At 45.0% G+C, this 15,570-nt stretch overlaps 1 protein-coding gene across 1 annotated transcript; it reads right to left on the bottom strand.

The window, feature by feature from the left end:
• Positions 1-6,395: 6,395 nt before the first annotated feature.
• F2RL1 (F2R like trypsin receptor 1) lies at positions 6,396-15,195 on the bottom strand. Its single transcript, XM_083152045.1, has 2 exons — positions 14,992-15,195; positions 6,396-8,818 (listed from the first exon to the last, which is right to left on the bottom strand). Exons 1-2 carry the CDS (start codon positions 15,053-15,055, stop codon positions 7,719-7,721), a joined length of 1,164 nt encoding a protein of 387 aa, XP_083008171.1. The 5' UTR covers positions 15,056-15,195; the 3' UTR covers positions 6,396-7,718.
• Between the last annotated feature and the right edge of the window lie 375 nt (positions 15,196-15,570).

The following is a 15,570-nucleotide window of genomic DNA, read 5'->3' as shown; positions in this document are numbered from 1 at the left end:
TTCAAATGCAACAGCGCTTCCCGCCCCGCCAGTTAATAGCGCTTTGCCACTTCAGGGCAGGCTCCTAGCTACTGCCGCTGCCCTGATCCCGCTGCCCGGATCCCCCAGCGAAGATGATCGGATCCCCGGCCGCCGGAAGCTGACTGGCTGCCGCACGGAGCCAGAGAGGTGAGGGTTGGGGAGGTGACTGTGGGCTCCTGGGCAAACTAATTTTGGGGGGGGGGGGTGTCCAGTGAACTAGGTTGCCCAGGGGCCCTTCCTAATGTTAAGACGGCCCTGCTCTAAAGGAGCCCATAGCCGCTCCGTATTTGCCAGCTCTGTTCTTTACTTTGCGATGCGCGCTCCAGCGCATCACATAGTACGGTACAAAAAGTATGTGCTGCACATACTTTTTGTACTAGCTACACATTGCATCGGATTGCATTGCATGCACACTGCATGCACAAGGCATGCGATGTGTACTATTTAAGTCCCGAACGGATCCATTAAACGGACCGTGTATGAGCAGCTTAAGACACATCTATAAGTGACTTTATTATCTACAGAGACATTCAGAATACATGTCGTTGTAGTGGTTGTCATTACTGGATTACAGCACAGAAACCATAGGTTCCCAGTCATGGCCAATGTGTGTAGAGTTTGTATGTACTGATCTGGAGTGTCCTTTTTTTCTGGGTGCTTCAGTTTCCTCTCAAAATCTGAAAACATTCTGGTAGTAAACTGGAAGTAATAATAAATATACTTGGCAAATAAGACTTTTTTTTTTTGCGCAAAACAATGCAAATGATGCATGTGATATAGTCTAAAGGCCCCCATACACTATGCTACATCTCTGAGGGAAGGGGTGCCGGACGGGGTCCCGACAGTCAGGATCCTGACAGGCATTTACCCGACGTCGGGATCCCGACTGTCAAAACACTGACAGCCGGGTTCCTGACGGCCACCTGCTATTTTCCCTCGTGGGGGTCCACGACCCCCATAGAGGGAGAATAGAATAGGTGGTTTGTGCCCGCAAGGGGCTTTGTTGCGCTCACCATGCTGTCTGGATCCGGCCAGTCGGGATCCCGATGTCGGGCTTATGACTGTCGGGATCCCGACTGTCGAACCCCTGTACCACACCCGAGGGGAGAAGTCACATCCAATTCCCCTAGGAGACGCCCTACAGCTTCCCAGGAGGCTCACGTGTAATTTGACACTTGTTGTGCCATCTTTTACGTGTGATTTATCGCATGTAAAGACTCCCGGGGAGCTGCAACAGAGTCCCCTGCAGGAGAACTTAAAGAAACAATTCAATAGAATGGCCGGCCGCTGATTGGCTGAGAGAGCGCAGTGTGTATGGACCTTTACTCCAATGCGCTGCATTGAGTTGGAGATTTTGGCTTACATTTGGAAACTCCCCTCTAAAAATCCTGCATTTGCCACTGGGATCGGATGTTATACACCTGCGATTTGCATAGTGTATGGGGGGTCTTTACAACATTTCCATTGTTAATATATTATGAAGAGAATCTATGCATAATATTGTACACAAAGATTTACTTGCTTCCTGAGACAAATACACAGGAGAAATAGCCTCAGGTGAACACTGACTAAAACAACAAATAAGGACATGGGTAATAACGAGCAAATGCTCTCAATGGGATAGAGTAACATAGTTACAAAACAAGCCATTAAAATCTGGGTGACATTCTGCATGGCTAAAGTGACACTGGCATACCTCCCAACTTTCAGTGGGGGCTCAGCGGGACTTTCGCTCCAAATTTTGGAGGCGTGGCCTCAAGGTGAGGGGGCATGGCCTTCAAATCGCATCACTGGTGCGAGGCCACGCCCCGGTTTTGCCGCTGCTGCCCTTCTGCCTGCAGGGCATAGACGCCGTGCTCATGGACACAGCATCTATTCACCTCTGCCCAGGACACTGCTGGCCCCAGACAGGATGCAAAAACCGGAACAATCCCACGGAAACGGGACATTTGGGAGGTATCCACTGGCTCACATACAGTACAAACTACATACTTACAGATTTCCATTTTTAGGCATGTAGCATGCATATGAATAAGACTTCATCTCTGCCAGTCAACATTTATGAATCGCCCATACCAGACTACCCAGTGTTGTATCTATAATGGGTGCAGTGTGCGCGGTACACACGGAGCCCTAACTCCCATTGGGGCCCACACTCTGGACACTGCACCCATATTGGTAATACTTAACGCCTGGAGTACAGCAGCTGTTTATTACATGAAATGGACATGTATCCTGTAATAAGACATTTTCACTATAAATAGTCTATAGATGAGCATGAGAATAGAAAGAAAGCTTACATTCAATACAGCTGCATAGGAAAAGGTGAAATAAAGATTAATGTATATTACCTCTTGAACTCTGAGTCGGTGTAACCCATAAATATTGCATCACATTAAATGCAGCTTTTAATAGATTGCTAAAGACTAAAGATACTACCATCCAGAAAGACAAGTTTTGAACACACCCTCTGTATGGGGAAGCTGGCAGTTTACTGAAAGCGGAACCCTTACATAATATGAATGTTTGTTTTGCCTGTGACGAGTGCAAATATCTTAGTCAGCAATGAACTAAAACAAATAAAGTTATTTTTACTTAATCTTGAAACCTACAGTAGTCCTCATTATGTAAACTAAGATTATTAACATAGAGTGAAGTAGGTTTATCAACATTTTGGGGCCGATTCGCCCCATCGTCAGGATACATAGGTTCTAACCTTGATTAGATGGATTAAAATCTATCCCACTGTTTTTTCACAATTGAAAGTCTCTGAGTGCCATTTCTGTACACTGGATATATTGAAGGAATTAATCCCTCATTTTGGAGGCACCAGAGCCATTTACCAGCTGAAATGAGAGAAGCTTTTCCTGTGGAGGTGCTATGAGAAGGAGATCATCTAGATATGAGATTATGAGAATCCCTCGTAGACGTAGTTCCGATACAATGCAGGCCATGATTTTTATTGATGACCCACAGGGCCAATGGGGAAGGCTCTGAACTGGTACTGAAGGTGCTGGACTGCCAGCGTGCTGAACTGGACAGGACGCCACATGGCATATGTGCATTGTTACCTGAGCCCCAGACACCTGGCGATGTGATATAGGCCATGGACTAGTAACAGTTGGCTTCCTCTGTTGGCCTGTCCTCATTGTAAAATGTAAATTAATATAAAGAAAAGTATTAAAAACAGACCCGTAAAGAGACCAAGCCCAGGGATCTGACTCCTCCAGGCACTTTTCGAAGACTGAAGTCGGGGAGGAGCCTGCCACACTTTAATAATTTTAAAGTGGCGACTCCCTCTATCACAATGTATGAAGACTGCAGTGTTCCTTGGTGGATGAAGTAGAAATATACATACATACACGTACGCATACACACATACCTCCCAACGGTCCTGATTTTCACAGTGCAGTTACTGTTTGTTGGCACTGTCCCGCGTCTCATCCAGGGCCAGCAGTGTCCCATGGAGGAGCAGTGAATAGATGCTGGGACATGAGGCATGGCCAGCAGCTCACACAGATAGCCTTGCCCCCTCAGCAGCAAAAACAGGGGCGTGGCTTCAATCTCAGACATCCTGCAAAGCCACACCAATTTTCGTCCCAACTGGAGACCTCTCAAAGTTCGGCGGTATGACCATACTGATAGGGCAGGGGTTAGGGATGGCCATCCATGTTTTAATATCATTGATTGATTATAGCTGATGTATACTTTTACCATCGATCGTATATAATCAGATATGCAAAGATGTGCCAAAAATCACCTACCCTGTCTGAGCATCAAGTTAATTTAGAGAAATATATATATAGATATATATCCATATCCTGAGACGAGGTGGCACACATAAAAAAAAAAAATATATTTGGAGTGCACAGGCTCAAATAATGTTGCAATCCACTAAAGTATTAGAAGCCAACAGCATCCATTTTATGAAAGTGCAAAAATTTTATTTTAATGTCATATAAAAAAAAAAAAACAGTGCATAATCAGACAAGTCTTAAAAACAGCCAACTGGAAGGGGTAGTACTTGGAAAATAGTCATGACCAGCATATATGGACCGTATATGCTGCTGTCATGACTATTTTGCAAGTACTACCCCTTCCAGTTTGCTGTTAAGACTGATTATGCACTATTTTTTTGGCATATGGAGGCTGGTCCTAGGTGTTCTAATGCAGAACAGCTTTCAAACTTGAGCGCCCATTTAAATTTTTTTTGTGCATCAACATATTCATTATTATTTGCATTAAGAACCACCATTGCTCATGGATTGGATATCACAAGCGATCTTGAAAGTTTTCAGAGTTTTTGATAGGTAGCTGCTGTAAATTTGGGCCATCCCCTTGCACTTTATTATCACCTTGTGTGCTCCACATATCAACCAGTGTCTCTTTACATGAAAAAGGTCAACATGTATTAGGTCAACACCAGCAAAATGTCAATATGGAAAAAAGGTCGACATGAGTCTTGATTTAAAAAAAAAAAAAAAAAACACCATTGTTCATACTTTACCATCCCAGTGGGCATAATGGAGAAACCAAACAAAAATGGAATAATTGTGTCAATCTTTTCCTTGTGTCGACCTAATGCATTTTGACAAAGAGTGGTCAACCTCTTGATTGTTGACCTAATGACCCGCACCCGCTGCTTGGACACTGGCTCAGATAGTCGCTACTGCTAAGAATAAGCGCAGTGGGCAATCCAAGAGCTTGACTACCAGCTTTATGAATGCGAAGCACATTGTAGTGCCAGTAGCTGCTGCACAATGCAACAAATCATTGTGGTAAACAGCAGCGGCATGGACACAATGATGAGGTTACTATCATATTATCCTGGTATCAGCCTGCAGGATGCTTCAGTGGCAACATCATAAAATGCCTGCCAAAAGCCAGTGACTGGAGGCTGTCTTGTAATTACCCCACATCAAGAGAAGAACTCAACCTTGCTACACTGGTTCTCCGTAAGAAACAGAAAAAACAAGATTATATGCCAAGAACTGTGGAATGACGCCACGCGGTGAGACCAAGAGGGCACTTCAGATGGATTTTTCCTGACATCTCCTGAGAGACAGCGAGGGGAATAAATACAAACATTGAAAGGAAAAGAAAAAAAACCATTACGTGCACACTTGGGGGCCGATTCAGAATTAATCTCAGCTCTGGCGATTATAGGAGAACTGCAGCGCCTATACACAAACCCTTTGCACGATCATAGCCAGCGACTGTCTGATCGCAGGCCCTATGCTGGCTGATTGACATTTGAAGGCGGTACGCCGGCATTTCTGGGGGTGCCCTAGAAAACAGACAGTTCCTGGCCATTGGGAGGGACAGGGTTGAGGTCATTAGTGGTCCCCTATCTCCCCACAGCCATTGCAGTGACGCGTAAGTCTCAGCTTATGCGGCACTGCCACGTAAACTTAATTCCATGGTCGAATCCATTTCCCCTCTTTGCATGGCTGCGACCGCATTTGCTGCCATGCACAGGGGTGCGATTTCACTCTGGCGGTGAGGCAGCTACCTGATTGCTGGGCCCCGAAGATTCCCAACCCAGCAATCAGGTGTGAATTAGTCCCTTGATGCTAACTAACCGCATGGGGTAGCAAGCAGTAATTGAATTGGTAGAGCTCCAGTTGCACAATAAGCACCACTGCTAAATGATCTGACCCACATAATGGGCCCTATCGCAGGGCTGCTAAAAACCAGAGACCAGCAATTAGATAGCCGCCACCCCGCCAGAGTGAAATACCACCCTCTGTTAGCCTGTGAATGGGCTGCGAATAATATTGCATTCCCTGTGAATAGCCGCATATCCATTCACAATACCTCACTATTGAGCGATTTTTCCTGTGTGCAGTCTGTGTATAGCCCAGTACCTACTCTGTGGCTGCGATAAAACAGGCTGTTCTTTGCCAGAGCAAACGTCAGTAGCCCTCCCTGAAACTGCGCCCACGTTTTCCCAAACACTCCCAGTAAACGGCCGTATACCACCACCAGACGTCTATCAATCTGCTTGCGCATGGCCAGTGAAAAAGTCGCTTTGTTTTTTCCACAGAAAGGGCCTGCATGCTTGGATCCTTGCCCATTCACAGTCAATTGATAATAGTGGGCCTGCATATCCGCAGCCGCCCAAACTGGTCTGAGTCACGCAAAGTGTTTTAAACCAGTGTAGCAGAGTATCCCACACTTCCGCCACTGTATGCTCGGAGTGGATCATTTTCTGACAGTTGTTCACATAAAAAGGTAACTATACAGTAAGCCTCAATTAATATACGAGTGTTCTGCTACTTAACTATGGTGCTTGATTAACTGTAGCGAAAACGTGAACGTTAGAACTTGCAAATACACGCAAAACCAGTTTAGTTTTATAATCTTTATACGCTTAAAATTCTAAATATATAAAAGGCAACGTAAATATAACAACGCAAAAAATATATACAGTATTGCTAACACATTACAATTATAACAGTATTTAAATATTCACATTGCCTAGTAAAGGACTATAATTAAATCTTGCAGACATGTACTGTACAGTACATAATTGCTCAAATTCCTCAGTTGAACCAGTTCCATAATTGCATTTATGGCATGCACAAAGGTGCTTTGATCTGCTGCAGGGCTAGCCAACGTGCAAAACGTAAGCTGCTAAAGCTGCTGTGAAACTACACTTCCCAGCATGCCTTGCCACAATTTTAGCATGTATAATTCCACAGCAGCTGGTGTGACACACGTTGCCAACCCCTGATCTACTGGATGGCTTCCTCTAACATGAAAATGGGTTGGACACCTCCCCATGCACTGAAACGCTGTTCAGGGCATAAAAGGCGTTTGGGTTGTAAATACTGCGCCGCTTCTGTAGTTGATGCACTTTCACACGCACAATTAATTTTGGTGCAGGTGGTGGTTCCAACGCAGTTATAAACCAGACCAAGGGAACGGTTTACTTAATTTTGTAATTCATAGTTGTTTTAATGAAGGCGATATTCCACATGCAAAAAAACAAAACAAAAAACCAAGTACTCCGCTGCTTGTACAAACCAGTTAGAAATTGTAACAAAGTCTGTTTTTCTGTATAGAGCCCTCGAATTTCTCGGCCACTTTAGCAGCTCATATATACAGTAGCTTACATGGACAGCATACCGGGTGTTCCCTAAACGGAATGCAACTGTATCCTGTTCAGGGAGCCCAACATTCTGACATCTCCTATTGCACAAGGCAATGGGCCTTTGTGTACACCATTAATCATTTACCAGTGCAGAAATCGTATTAATACAGAATCTAAAACAAGCGCATGATTCTGACGCTTATTTGAAAATTTCACTTCAACGTTTTCAGCAAAAGAAAAATGAATATGCGTTTTACTGACTAAATAACAAACAACTTGGGTTTATGTATAGCAGCAGATGAACACAGCTGATCTAGAACCAAAATGGAAGCAGCTCATGTGAACGAGCCCATGTGCAGGTAGCCAAATGCATTAACTTGTGTTATAAAATTGCAGTATAAGATATATTCACAGAACACATTTACTTTACAGTTGAGACTTCATATTCAAGAAGTAAACTTAAATTCATAGATATATTTAAAAAAAAAAAAAAAAAAAAAAGGTAACAAATGTCCAACTTCCCTGTGCTGGAAGGGCCAGCATTCTCACACAGAAAAGTGGCGCATAAAAGTCTTAATAGTCTGTCCACGGACGAAGCCCCTTAGCATGTGCTGGTCTTTGTGTTTGTGGAACTGCTGGTGTAGGAACTGGTCTTTCTGGAATACTTCATGGAGCTAAATGAGATCTGCATTCTCTCCACAGTCCTTACGCTGCGGCAGAGGAAAGTATTTCTGACGTTTTCTCGGAAATCCTTGGACACAAAGTAATAGACAAAAGGATCAATACAACTGTTCAAGGCGGAGAGACACAGGGCCACGATGTAGTATGCATAGACGTTTCCTACGTGGGTTTCCTTTATAGTTCCATAGTTAACCAACAGCAAAATGTTGCTGGGCAGGAAGCACACGAGACACATGATCAGCACTGTGATAATAAGCATGATGGCTCGTCTTCGTTTTTTGCCGATGTTTTCGTCTGTGATGGACGCATTTAAAGTCCGGATGATGAGAGTGTAAGCCACAGTGATTAGTATAGCTGGGAGGAAAAAGAGCCCAATACCCAGTGACAGGAAGTAGTTGAACATATCGTAAGCCACAATGCTGAGCGGCAAGACGTCATGGCACGTTGTGATGTTGAGGTTGGTGACATAGACTGTCTGATCATACAGATACAACGGAATGGTGCTGAGCATGATTATGATCCAAATGGACACGGAAACAATGAGCGCGATCTTAGTATTCTTCCGGGTGTGCGAGATGGGATTCACAATCACCCAGTATCTTTGAACACTCAGGCACGTGATGAATAAGATTGAGCAGTACATATTGCCATAGAAAAACCCCACGAGCACTTTGCACAGACCTTCTCCATAAATCCAGTTGTTGCCATTCAGATGATAAGAAATTTTAAGTGGAATCCAGATGACAAACATCAGATCGGCTATGGCCAAATTGGCCATATATACCACAGCCGGATGCTTCTTTTTTGTGCGAAAGAAGAAGACCCATAATGCAATGGCGTTGCTTGGCAAACCTACGACAAACACAACGATGTACACCATAGGGAGGAAGACTCTCGTCAGGCCGCCGGTCAGGACTTTCTGGGCAAACTCATTCACCGTATAGCCATATTTACCAGTACTGTTGTTGAATTCGTCAACATTGCCCACAAATGTTCTGCCTTTACTTCCTTTGTTTTGGCCTAAAAGAAAACAAAAAGTGAAAAGTTATTTCTGTCCCATGAGAGCGAAACTGTATTTATTTTCTAGAAGTCTAAGTTTCAGATTAATTTAAGAAAATTTAACGGACGAGCCCTGGGGGCAGACTGAGCTGCGAATAGTAATAACCTTGGATAAAAAACATAACACATTAGAAGTACTGTAGGAGAACATATCACTGTATTTCCCCATGTAACCTATATTTATCAAGGTCTACAATGGGTAGCGCCCATCTTGGCACAATTGTAAATACTAGCCTAATACAGGCCCACAGAAAGGCAAATAGCACTGCAGATCTCAGTCCACAGTTATCATCATCAATGGGGACTATGCATTTTGCAGTTTGGCCCCTCTAGTTTACACCCCGTGGCATAAACCACTTTAAGTCTATGGAGGCATACTCTCAGGAAAGACCTTCAACCCCAATCTCGCAGTCTCTGTCCGGCACCAGTGTGTACAATATTGTTTACGAAGCGCACTCACACGGTCTGTTAACAAACCTTGATGTCTGCTTAACATGCAGGTCAATTTGGCTCTATAGAAAATGACCTGCATGCTCATTGGGTCCCACTAACATCGCGATCTGGATTACCGATATCGTTCAGTGTGTATGCTCAATGTCCGAGACCCACAGCCAATACTGTATCACAGCCGTAACTATATCAGCTGTGACCAGCATCATATAGTGTGTATGGGGCTTTTAAGACTTTACCAACATGCTGGCACAGCAGTTACCTCTACAGATATACATGTGTGTTTAGTTCGTATATAGCAGGGCTATGTTTACTGAAAATGAAGACATCCACTGTAATTAATGGCTCCCATACACTGGTTGATCCACCTGCAAGTTGGCCTCTTTCTGAGATTATAGCGATCAATTGCAGGTGCATGACAGCAGGTCTGATGCAATGCGCGATTCACCGAACCTTCCAAGTCACCCTGGCTGGAGAAACAATCTGCAGAACTGCTTCTACCTCAGGGCAGGCTCGGCTGGGATTGCATGCAGTATTTCTGTAGTATGGGAGGCTTCCGTGTGACTCAAGGAGCATTGCTTGTGACTTCTCCTAGGGCAGAAGCCACCACAGTGTATGGGGACCTTAATACAGATGGTTAATCTCTGACTAAGGAAAGACTAAAACAAAATCTGTTTCCATTTATGGATATGAACAATATCACATAACCAGGTAACGCAATAAGAATTCTTTTGAAACCAGGTCAAGGTCTCTTTTTATAGTGGCCTAATGAAAAATAAACATTGCATCTAAAGATAGTGTTGCAAAGAACTCAGTTTCTTTTTACCAATATAGTGGGGGTATTTAACGTGTGCCAATATTTCTGACAATCTATCAATATTCAATGCGGCCATTCCCGACAGAGTTGGAAGTCCAGAATGGCTTAGGGATTCTTGAATCCATAGCCATTCGACAATCCACATACAAATGGACAGCAAACAGTCAAATTGGTCGATCTCCAGACCTGTTCTGACAGTCAGAATAAACACAGAATACCCCCATAGGGTCTTATATATTAATAATGACAGTATTGCGGTCATTAATAACAATCCATATTGCAATAGATATTTATATCCTGCATAAAGATATGCCCACTATGTACTAAAATTTAGTCACATGAGCAGCATGTGAGGATGGGATTGGGAGATCTTTCTCCTGCTAGTAGCATATGCCTCCATAGGCTGAAAATTAGTTTATGCCATCTGAATACAGTTTAAACTTATGATGTCAAGTGCCAATAACCTTTGCTTCTTTCAGAGTTTGGAACATAAGGAGTAAGATCGTAGTTCCCAATGATAAATGTGGGGACTACGATCTCTACCACTAATTAGCATTCTGCAGGTTTCAAGGTACTTGTTTCCTAGAACGGCCACAATCGGGGGTAATCGTGTACCTTAACTTAAGGTACACGATTACCCCCGATGGACCCGATTTCCTTTGAAATCAGGTCCATTTTGCCGGCAAAGGCAAAAATCGGGTCCATCGCGTCGGTCGGGTGCATTAGCATGGCACGCGACCGACGCGATGGACCCGATTTTGCCATAGGGTTCAATGCTAAAATATTTTTAACATTGTAATCCGAAAAAAAAAAAAAGGGAAATGGCCCAATATGGGCCATTTCTCATTGTATATGGTCCCTCCCATTGTGAAAGTCACCCCACGATTGACGCCAACCCGAAGCGTGGCGAGCGTAGCGAGCCCGCGAGGGGCGGCGGTACGCGTCATCCGACCTTTTCATACCCCTACTATCCACGTCGGCGTGGAGTTGAGAATATAAAGTGTGGCGAGCGCAGCGAGCCCGAAGCGTGGCGCGCGCAGCATGCCCCGCGAGGGGACGCTTATACCTGTGAAGTTATACTTGTCCGCTTGCCACGCTTCGGGCTCGGTGGCTTACTTTATATTCTCAACTCCATGCCGACGTGGATAGTAGGGGTATGAAAAGGTCGGAGGACGCGTACCGCCGCCCCCCGCGCTTCGGGTTGGCGTCAGTCGTGGGGTTGTGTTGAGGGGGTTAAAATTGGGGTCTGGGGAGAATTTTACATTGAATCTAATGTAAAATAGGGTCCCAGGGACCCTATTCACATTTCAATCAATGTAAAAATCAGGACCATTGCGTTGGTCGCATCGACCCGATCAAAATCGGTGTGGCCGTTCTAGGAAACAAGTACCGGTTTCAAAAATATCATGCTTTATGCTATTAGTTCATAGCATCACGAATCTTAGAAACATGTAAAATATACCATTGGTGCGTTTTCACCTTTCACAGCAAAAGCATACCTCCCAAATGTACCGTTTACAGCGGGACCAACAGTTCAGAGTGTCCTGTGGGTGGGAGGAGCAGGTGATCACCGCTGCTTAACTTTGCAGAGCAACAGGTGATCACTGGATAGATGCTGTGTGCATGAGCATGGCATCTATCAGTGCAGAGGGAAAACAGGGGCTTCCCAGCAGTTGGGGCAGTGCTGGGCAAACCCCCTGAAAATGACAAAAAGGGGGTCTTGTTGCCTGGCCCTGCCCACTGAGTTTAGTTCAACCCCTCAGAATGAAACCCCACCCCTTTTTCAGGAGCAGATGCTCCTACGTAAGGGCATGTCCTGCTACACTAATGTTAAATGTTGGGAGGTATGCAAAAGGTTTCACTAAATGATATCACCATTTGCGCAACTGGGGTCCTGACAAGGGGTGTTGGAGCGGGTTGCACAGAACAATGTATAGGGACTTAGCGTTCCAAAGAGGTTCAGCCATGCTAGCAATAAGGGGTGATCACACCAACTTCATCTGCAACCAGGGGTGCCAAGATGGGGGGGGGGGTACCGATTACCCTGGCCCAGGTCTGACAGAGGGGCCCTTGTCCTCTTCCGTTACCTTTAAGCAGGAGCTGCAGCAGCTCTTCTCAACCCAGCACAAGCGGATGTGTGCTGGGCTGCAGTGAGCCATAGAGGCACTTGAAATAAAATACAGATTTTTTTTTATAAAATAGTATTTTAAAGGGGCATGGCCATGCCTCCTGTGATTAGGTGACACCTTGGCCCGTCCAGGCTCTCTACTGCCCTGCCTGCAACTCATTTGTCGATAAAGGCTTTACAAGTATTCCAAATCTTTTATTTGTTACTTAGATAAAAACAGAATTCCTGATGGTGAGCCTACACTGGCTACAGGGCTGTATCATTGCTTGCAATTCCCACCCTACGAAAAAACCCAATGAAGTCTTTGTTAAACGCAGAGCGATACCAAGTACATACTGAAATGTTCCAGACATTGTTGGACTGGAGTTTTCCCCGTCACTAATACGAGGTGGTTGCTGTGCAGTTACACAAGTTGCTTAGAGGTAATCTACACCTATTAGCTGTATTCTCTTTACAAACAAAGGTCTACTTATAGTAGACGAGAATTAGGCGGCCAGTACAGTAGGATATTCACCCTATCTGTTCCTCATACAGGCATCAGCCCTGTACTGACCGCTTGTTATTGCGATGTCACGAGATGAACCAGTTCAGGCTTGTTGAGGATTTTGAATCGGGAATGTTGGTATGCTTGGCTGTTCATTTACTGTATAAACATCCAACAGTACCAGACCAGCAAGTACCAGCATTAGGGTTCAGGAATCTGGAGAGCGCACTGCACTCCTTAAGGAGGGTACACATTTGATCAACGCATCAATGGACCCACTGTCACACCTGTCAATCAAGGTAAGAGCACATACATACCCGAGGGTTTTTACCACATATTTAGATTAGAGAATTCCACTCTATGGGCGGGATGCATTAACATACATCACCGCCCCCGCCGCGATGCTAGCGCATATGTACCAATATATGTGGCTAGTACCGCGGTGGCAGAGGCCCCCCGCGATACGTGGGGTGTCTCAGTCACCTCCTGGGCTCGGGGGTAGGAGTCTGCGGCGGATGGCGGGTAGCAATAGAAGCCCATAGGCTTCTAGAGTGGCGATACCCTGCTCTGCGACGACGCGGCGGCCAGGTATTAGTACATTTGAAAATGCTGTAAAACGGGGGTGTTACTGCATCTTCCTCTTAGTACACCCAGCCCCAAGTCTTTTTCCCAGGAGTTCAGGGGGGAACCAATGCAGCTATAGCTCATAGAGCATATCACCTAGTGTGTATGGGGCTCATGGAATGTGCAGGTGGGGGGGGGGGTTAGCATTCGGTTTAGGGGGTCATGTGAAAATACTTACCAAGATGTGTCCGGATTCTTGCCATCGGGATCCTGACTCAGTATTGCGAACAAAACCCCCAAACTCAGATTATATATGGGTGGCGGACGACTCACCGACATTGGAATCCCGTCCAAGACCCCCATAGAGGGAGAATATAGTGGCGAGCCAACAAGGGGATTGAATGCCCTCGCCCCCTGACAGCCAGAATTCCGATGTCGGAGAAATTACAGTCGGGTAGGTTATACCATATCCAATCATTGGAAAAGATGCCTGGGAGGGACGAAACGCTTCGGGAGTTTTTCTTAGAACTTATTAGAGGACTATCATAAATCATTCAGCTTGAACCAGCTCACTTGAAATTCAGCTTACTCCCCTACCCTTGCTTGGGCTCTGGGTTTTCTTTGCATCTCCAGCCTGTTACAGCTAGTGCACTTATTGTTGCTGCTCATACACTACCAATTAGTTACAATGGGCCACAATATATTGTACATACATTTAATAAAAGTTTTCTAAAATTGGTCATTAAGCTTATATATAGGACAGATCAAAGTACACTTGGGAGTTCACAGGTTTAGCATCACAGATCAACCTACCAGAACCTAATCAGAAGTTCTGGACCATGTAAAAAGACTTTCATAGTAGTAATTACAAAGTACCAGTAGATTAGCAGTCGGCAGAGGTCACAGGGAGCACCGCACTGTCTGAGGCCAACAACTCATTATTACACTCCGCTGGAGGCACAAGGTATACTTACATACCTAAATACGCATTTCACAATCAATGGCATGCTTGGAAATGAGTAAAACTCTTATTATGTTCTTAGGGAATGAATACTTTAATCTGCAATAACACCCACTGACGAAGCAGAATATCATTATATAGAAGGACAATGATCTCCTTATTTCAAGTCCTAGAACACAAGGTTATTTCTGCACTAGGAGATACAGTACAGAGACCAAACACAACACTCATCTATACTTCTAAATAAGCCACTGCCAACAGTTGGCACAAATCATAAAAATACACAAATATAGAAAACTATTTTTTTTTTGCTAGTTAAATGTCCTGGTCAACTCTGCTGCAGTAAATTAGGGACACCTTTATTAATGCCCTGCAGTAATGGGCGGCCATTCCTGGCAGACAAGCACAAACACACAATTGGCCTGTAATACAAGTACAGTAGGTTCCCATAGAGCGACAGATGGGCAGTCATTGCACACTGTACTTGGGCCCCCAGGGTGTGTCCCAGGAAGTCACACAGAGATAGGGTAGATACTAACCCCCTCCCCACAGGTAGAAAAATCTGGTTTTCTCTAACTTTTGCAGAGCTACATGTCTCAGCAAGTTATACTAGGACCAGCATTGATTAAATCTAATCGTTGAAAGCAATTAAATAAATTGTACAGCCACAGGGTGCCCATATCCAATAGATCGATAGATAGATAGATAGACAGATAGGATAAGAACGTACCTGAAACTATTACACAGCAGGTAGATAGCAGCACAGCACCGACCAGGAGCCACCGGCCCCACATCCCGGAGAGCGGTGTATATAGAGCGGATCACACACTGGTATCTGGCTTCTCTCTCAACTGCAGTAACAAACTAACAGGTAACTAGAAGCTGAAACTGCTCAACTATAGAAGGCTCCGCCCCTGACGTGACGTAGCTGCCGAATCCTCCACGCCCACCGCAGGTTTCACTGATGGCTGATACCGCTGGGTGGGCGGGGCCTGTGCCGCGAGCTACACCTGTGTGTATAGAACGTAGACCTGGGCACAGAGGAGGAAGGAGGACGTCACCGCACAGGTATGCAGAGGTCTCCGGGTCACACAGCTCATGCGTCAGCTGCTCTCATCATTACTGCGGCACAGAGACAGAGAAGTGTGTGAGGAGTGATAGGGGATGTGTGCACACACACTGCACGGGACAAGCCTAACTACAGAGCTTCACAGTGTGTTCTACGAGGCTCAGAGGCTGAAGTTGGCTTCTTATTCGGCCAGGTTCTTATTCACTTCTTATTCGTGTTCCAGCTTCTTATTCAGAAAAT

The sequence above is a fragment of the Crinia signifera genome, chromosome 1 (assembly GCF_055691185.1).
Source record: "Crinia signifera chromosome 1, ASM5569118v1, whole genome shotgun sequence".
NCBI lineage: Eukaryota > Metazoa > Chordata > Amphibia > Anura > Myobatrachidae > Crinia > Crinia signifera.
Note: the sequence above shows the minus strand (reverse complement) of the source record. Positions and strands in the feature narration are given on the sequence as shown.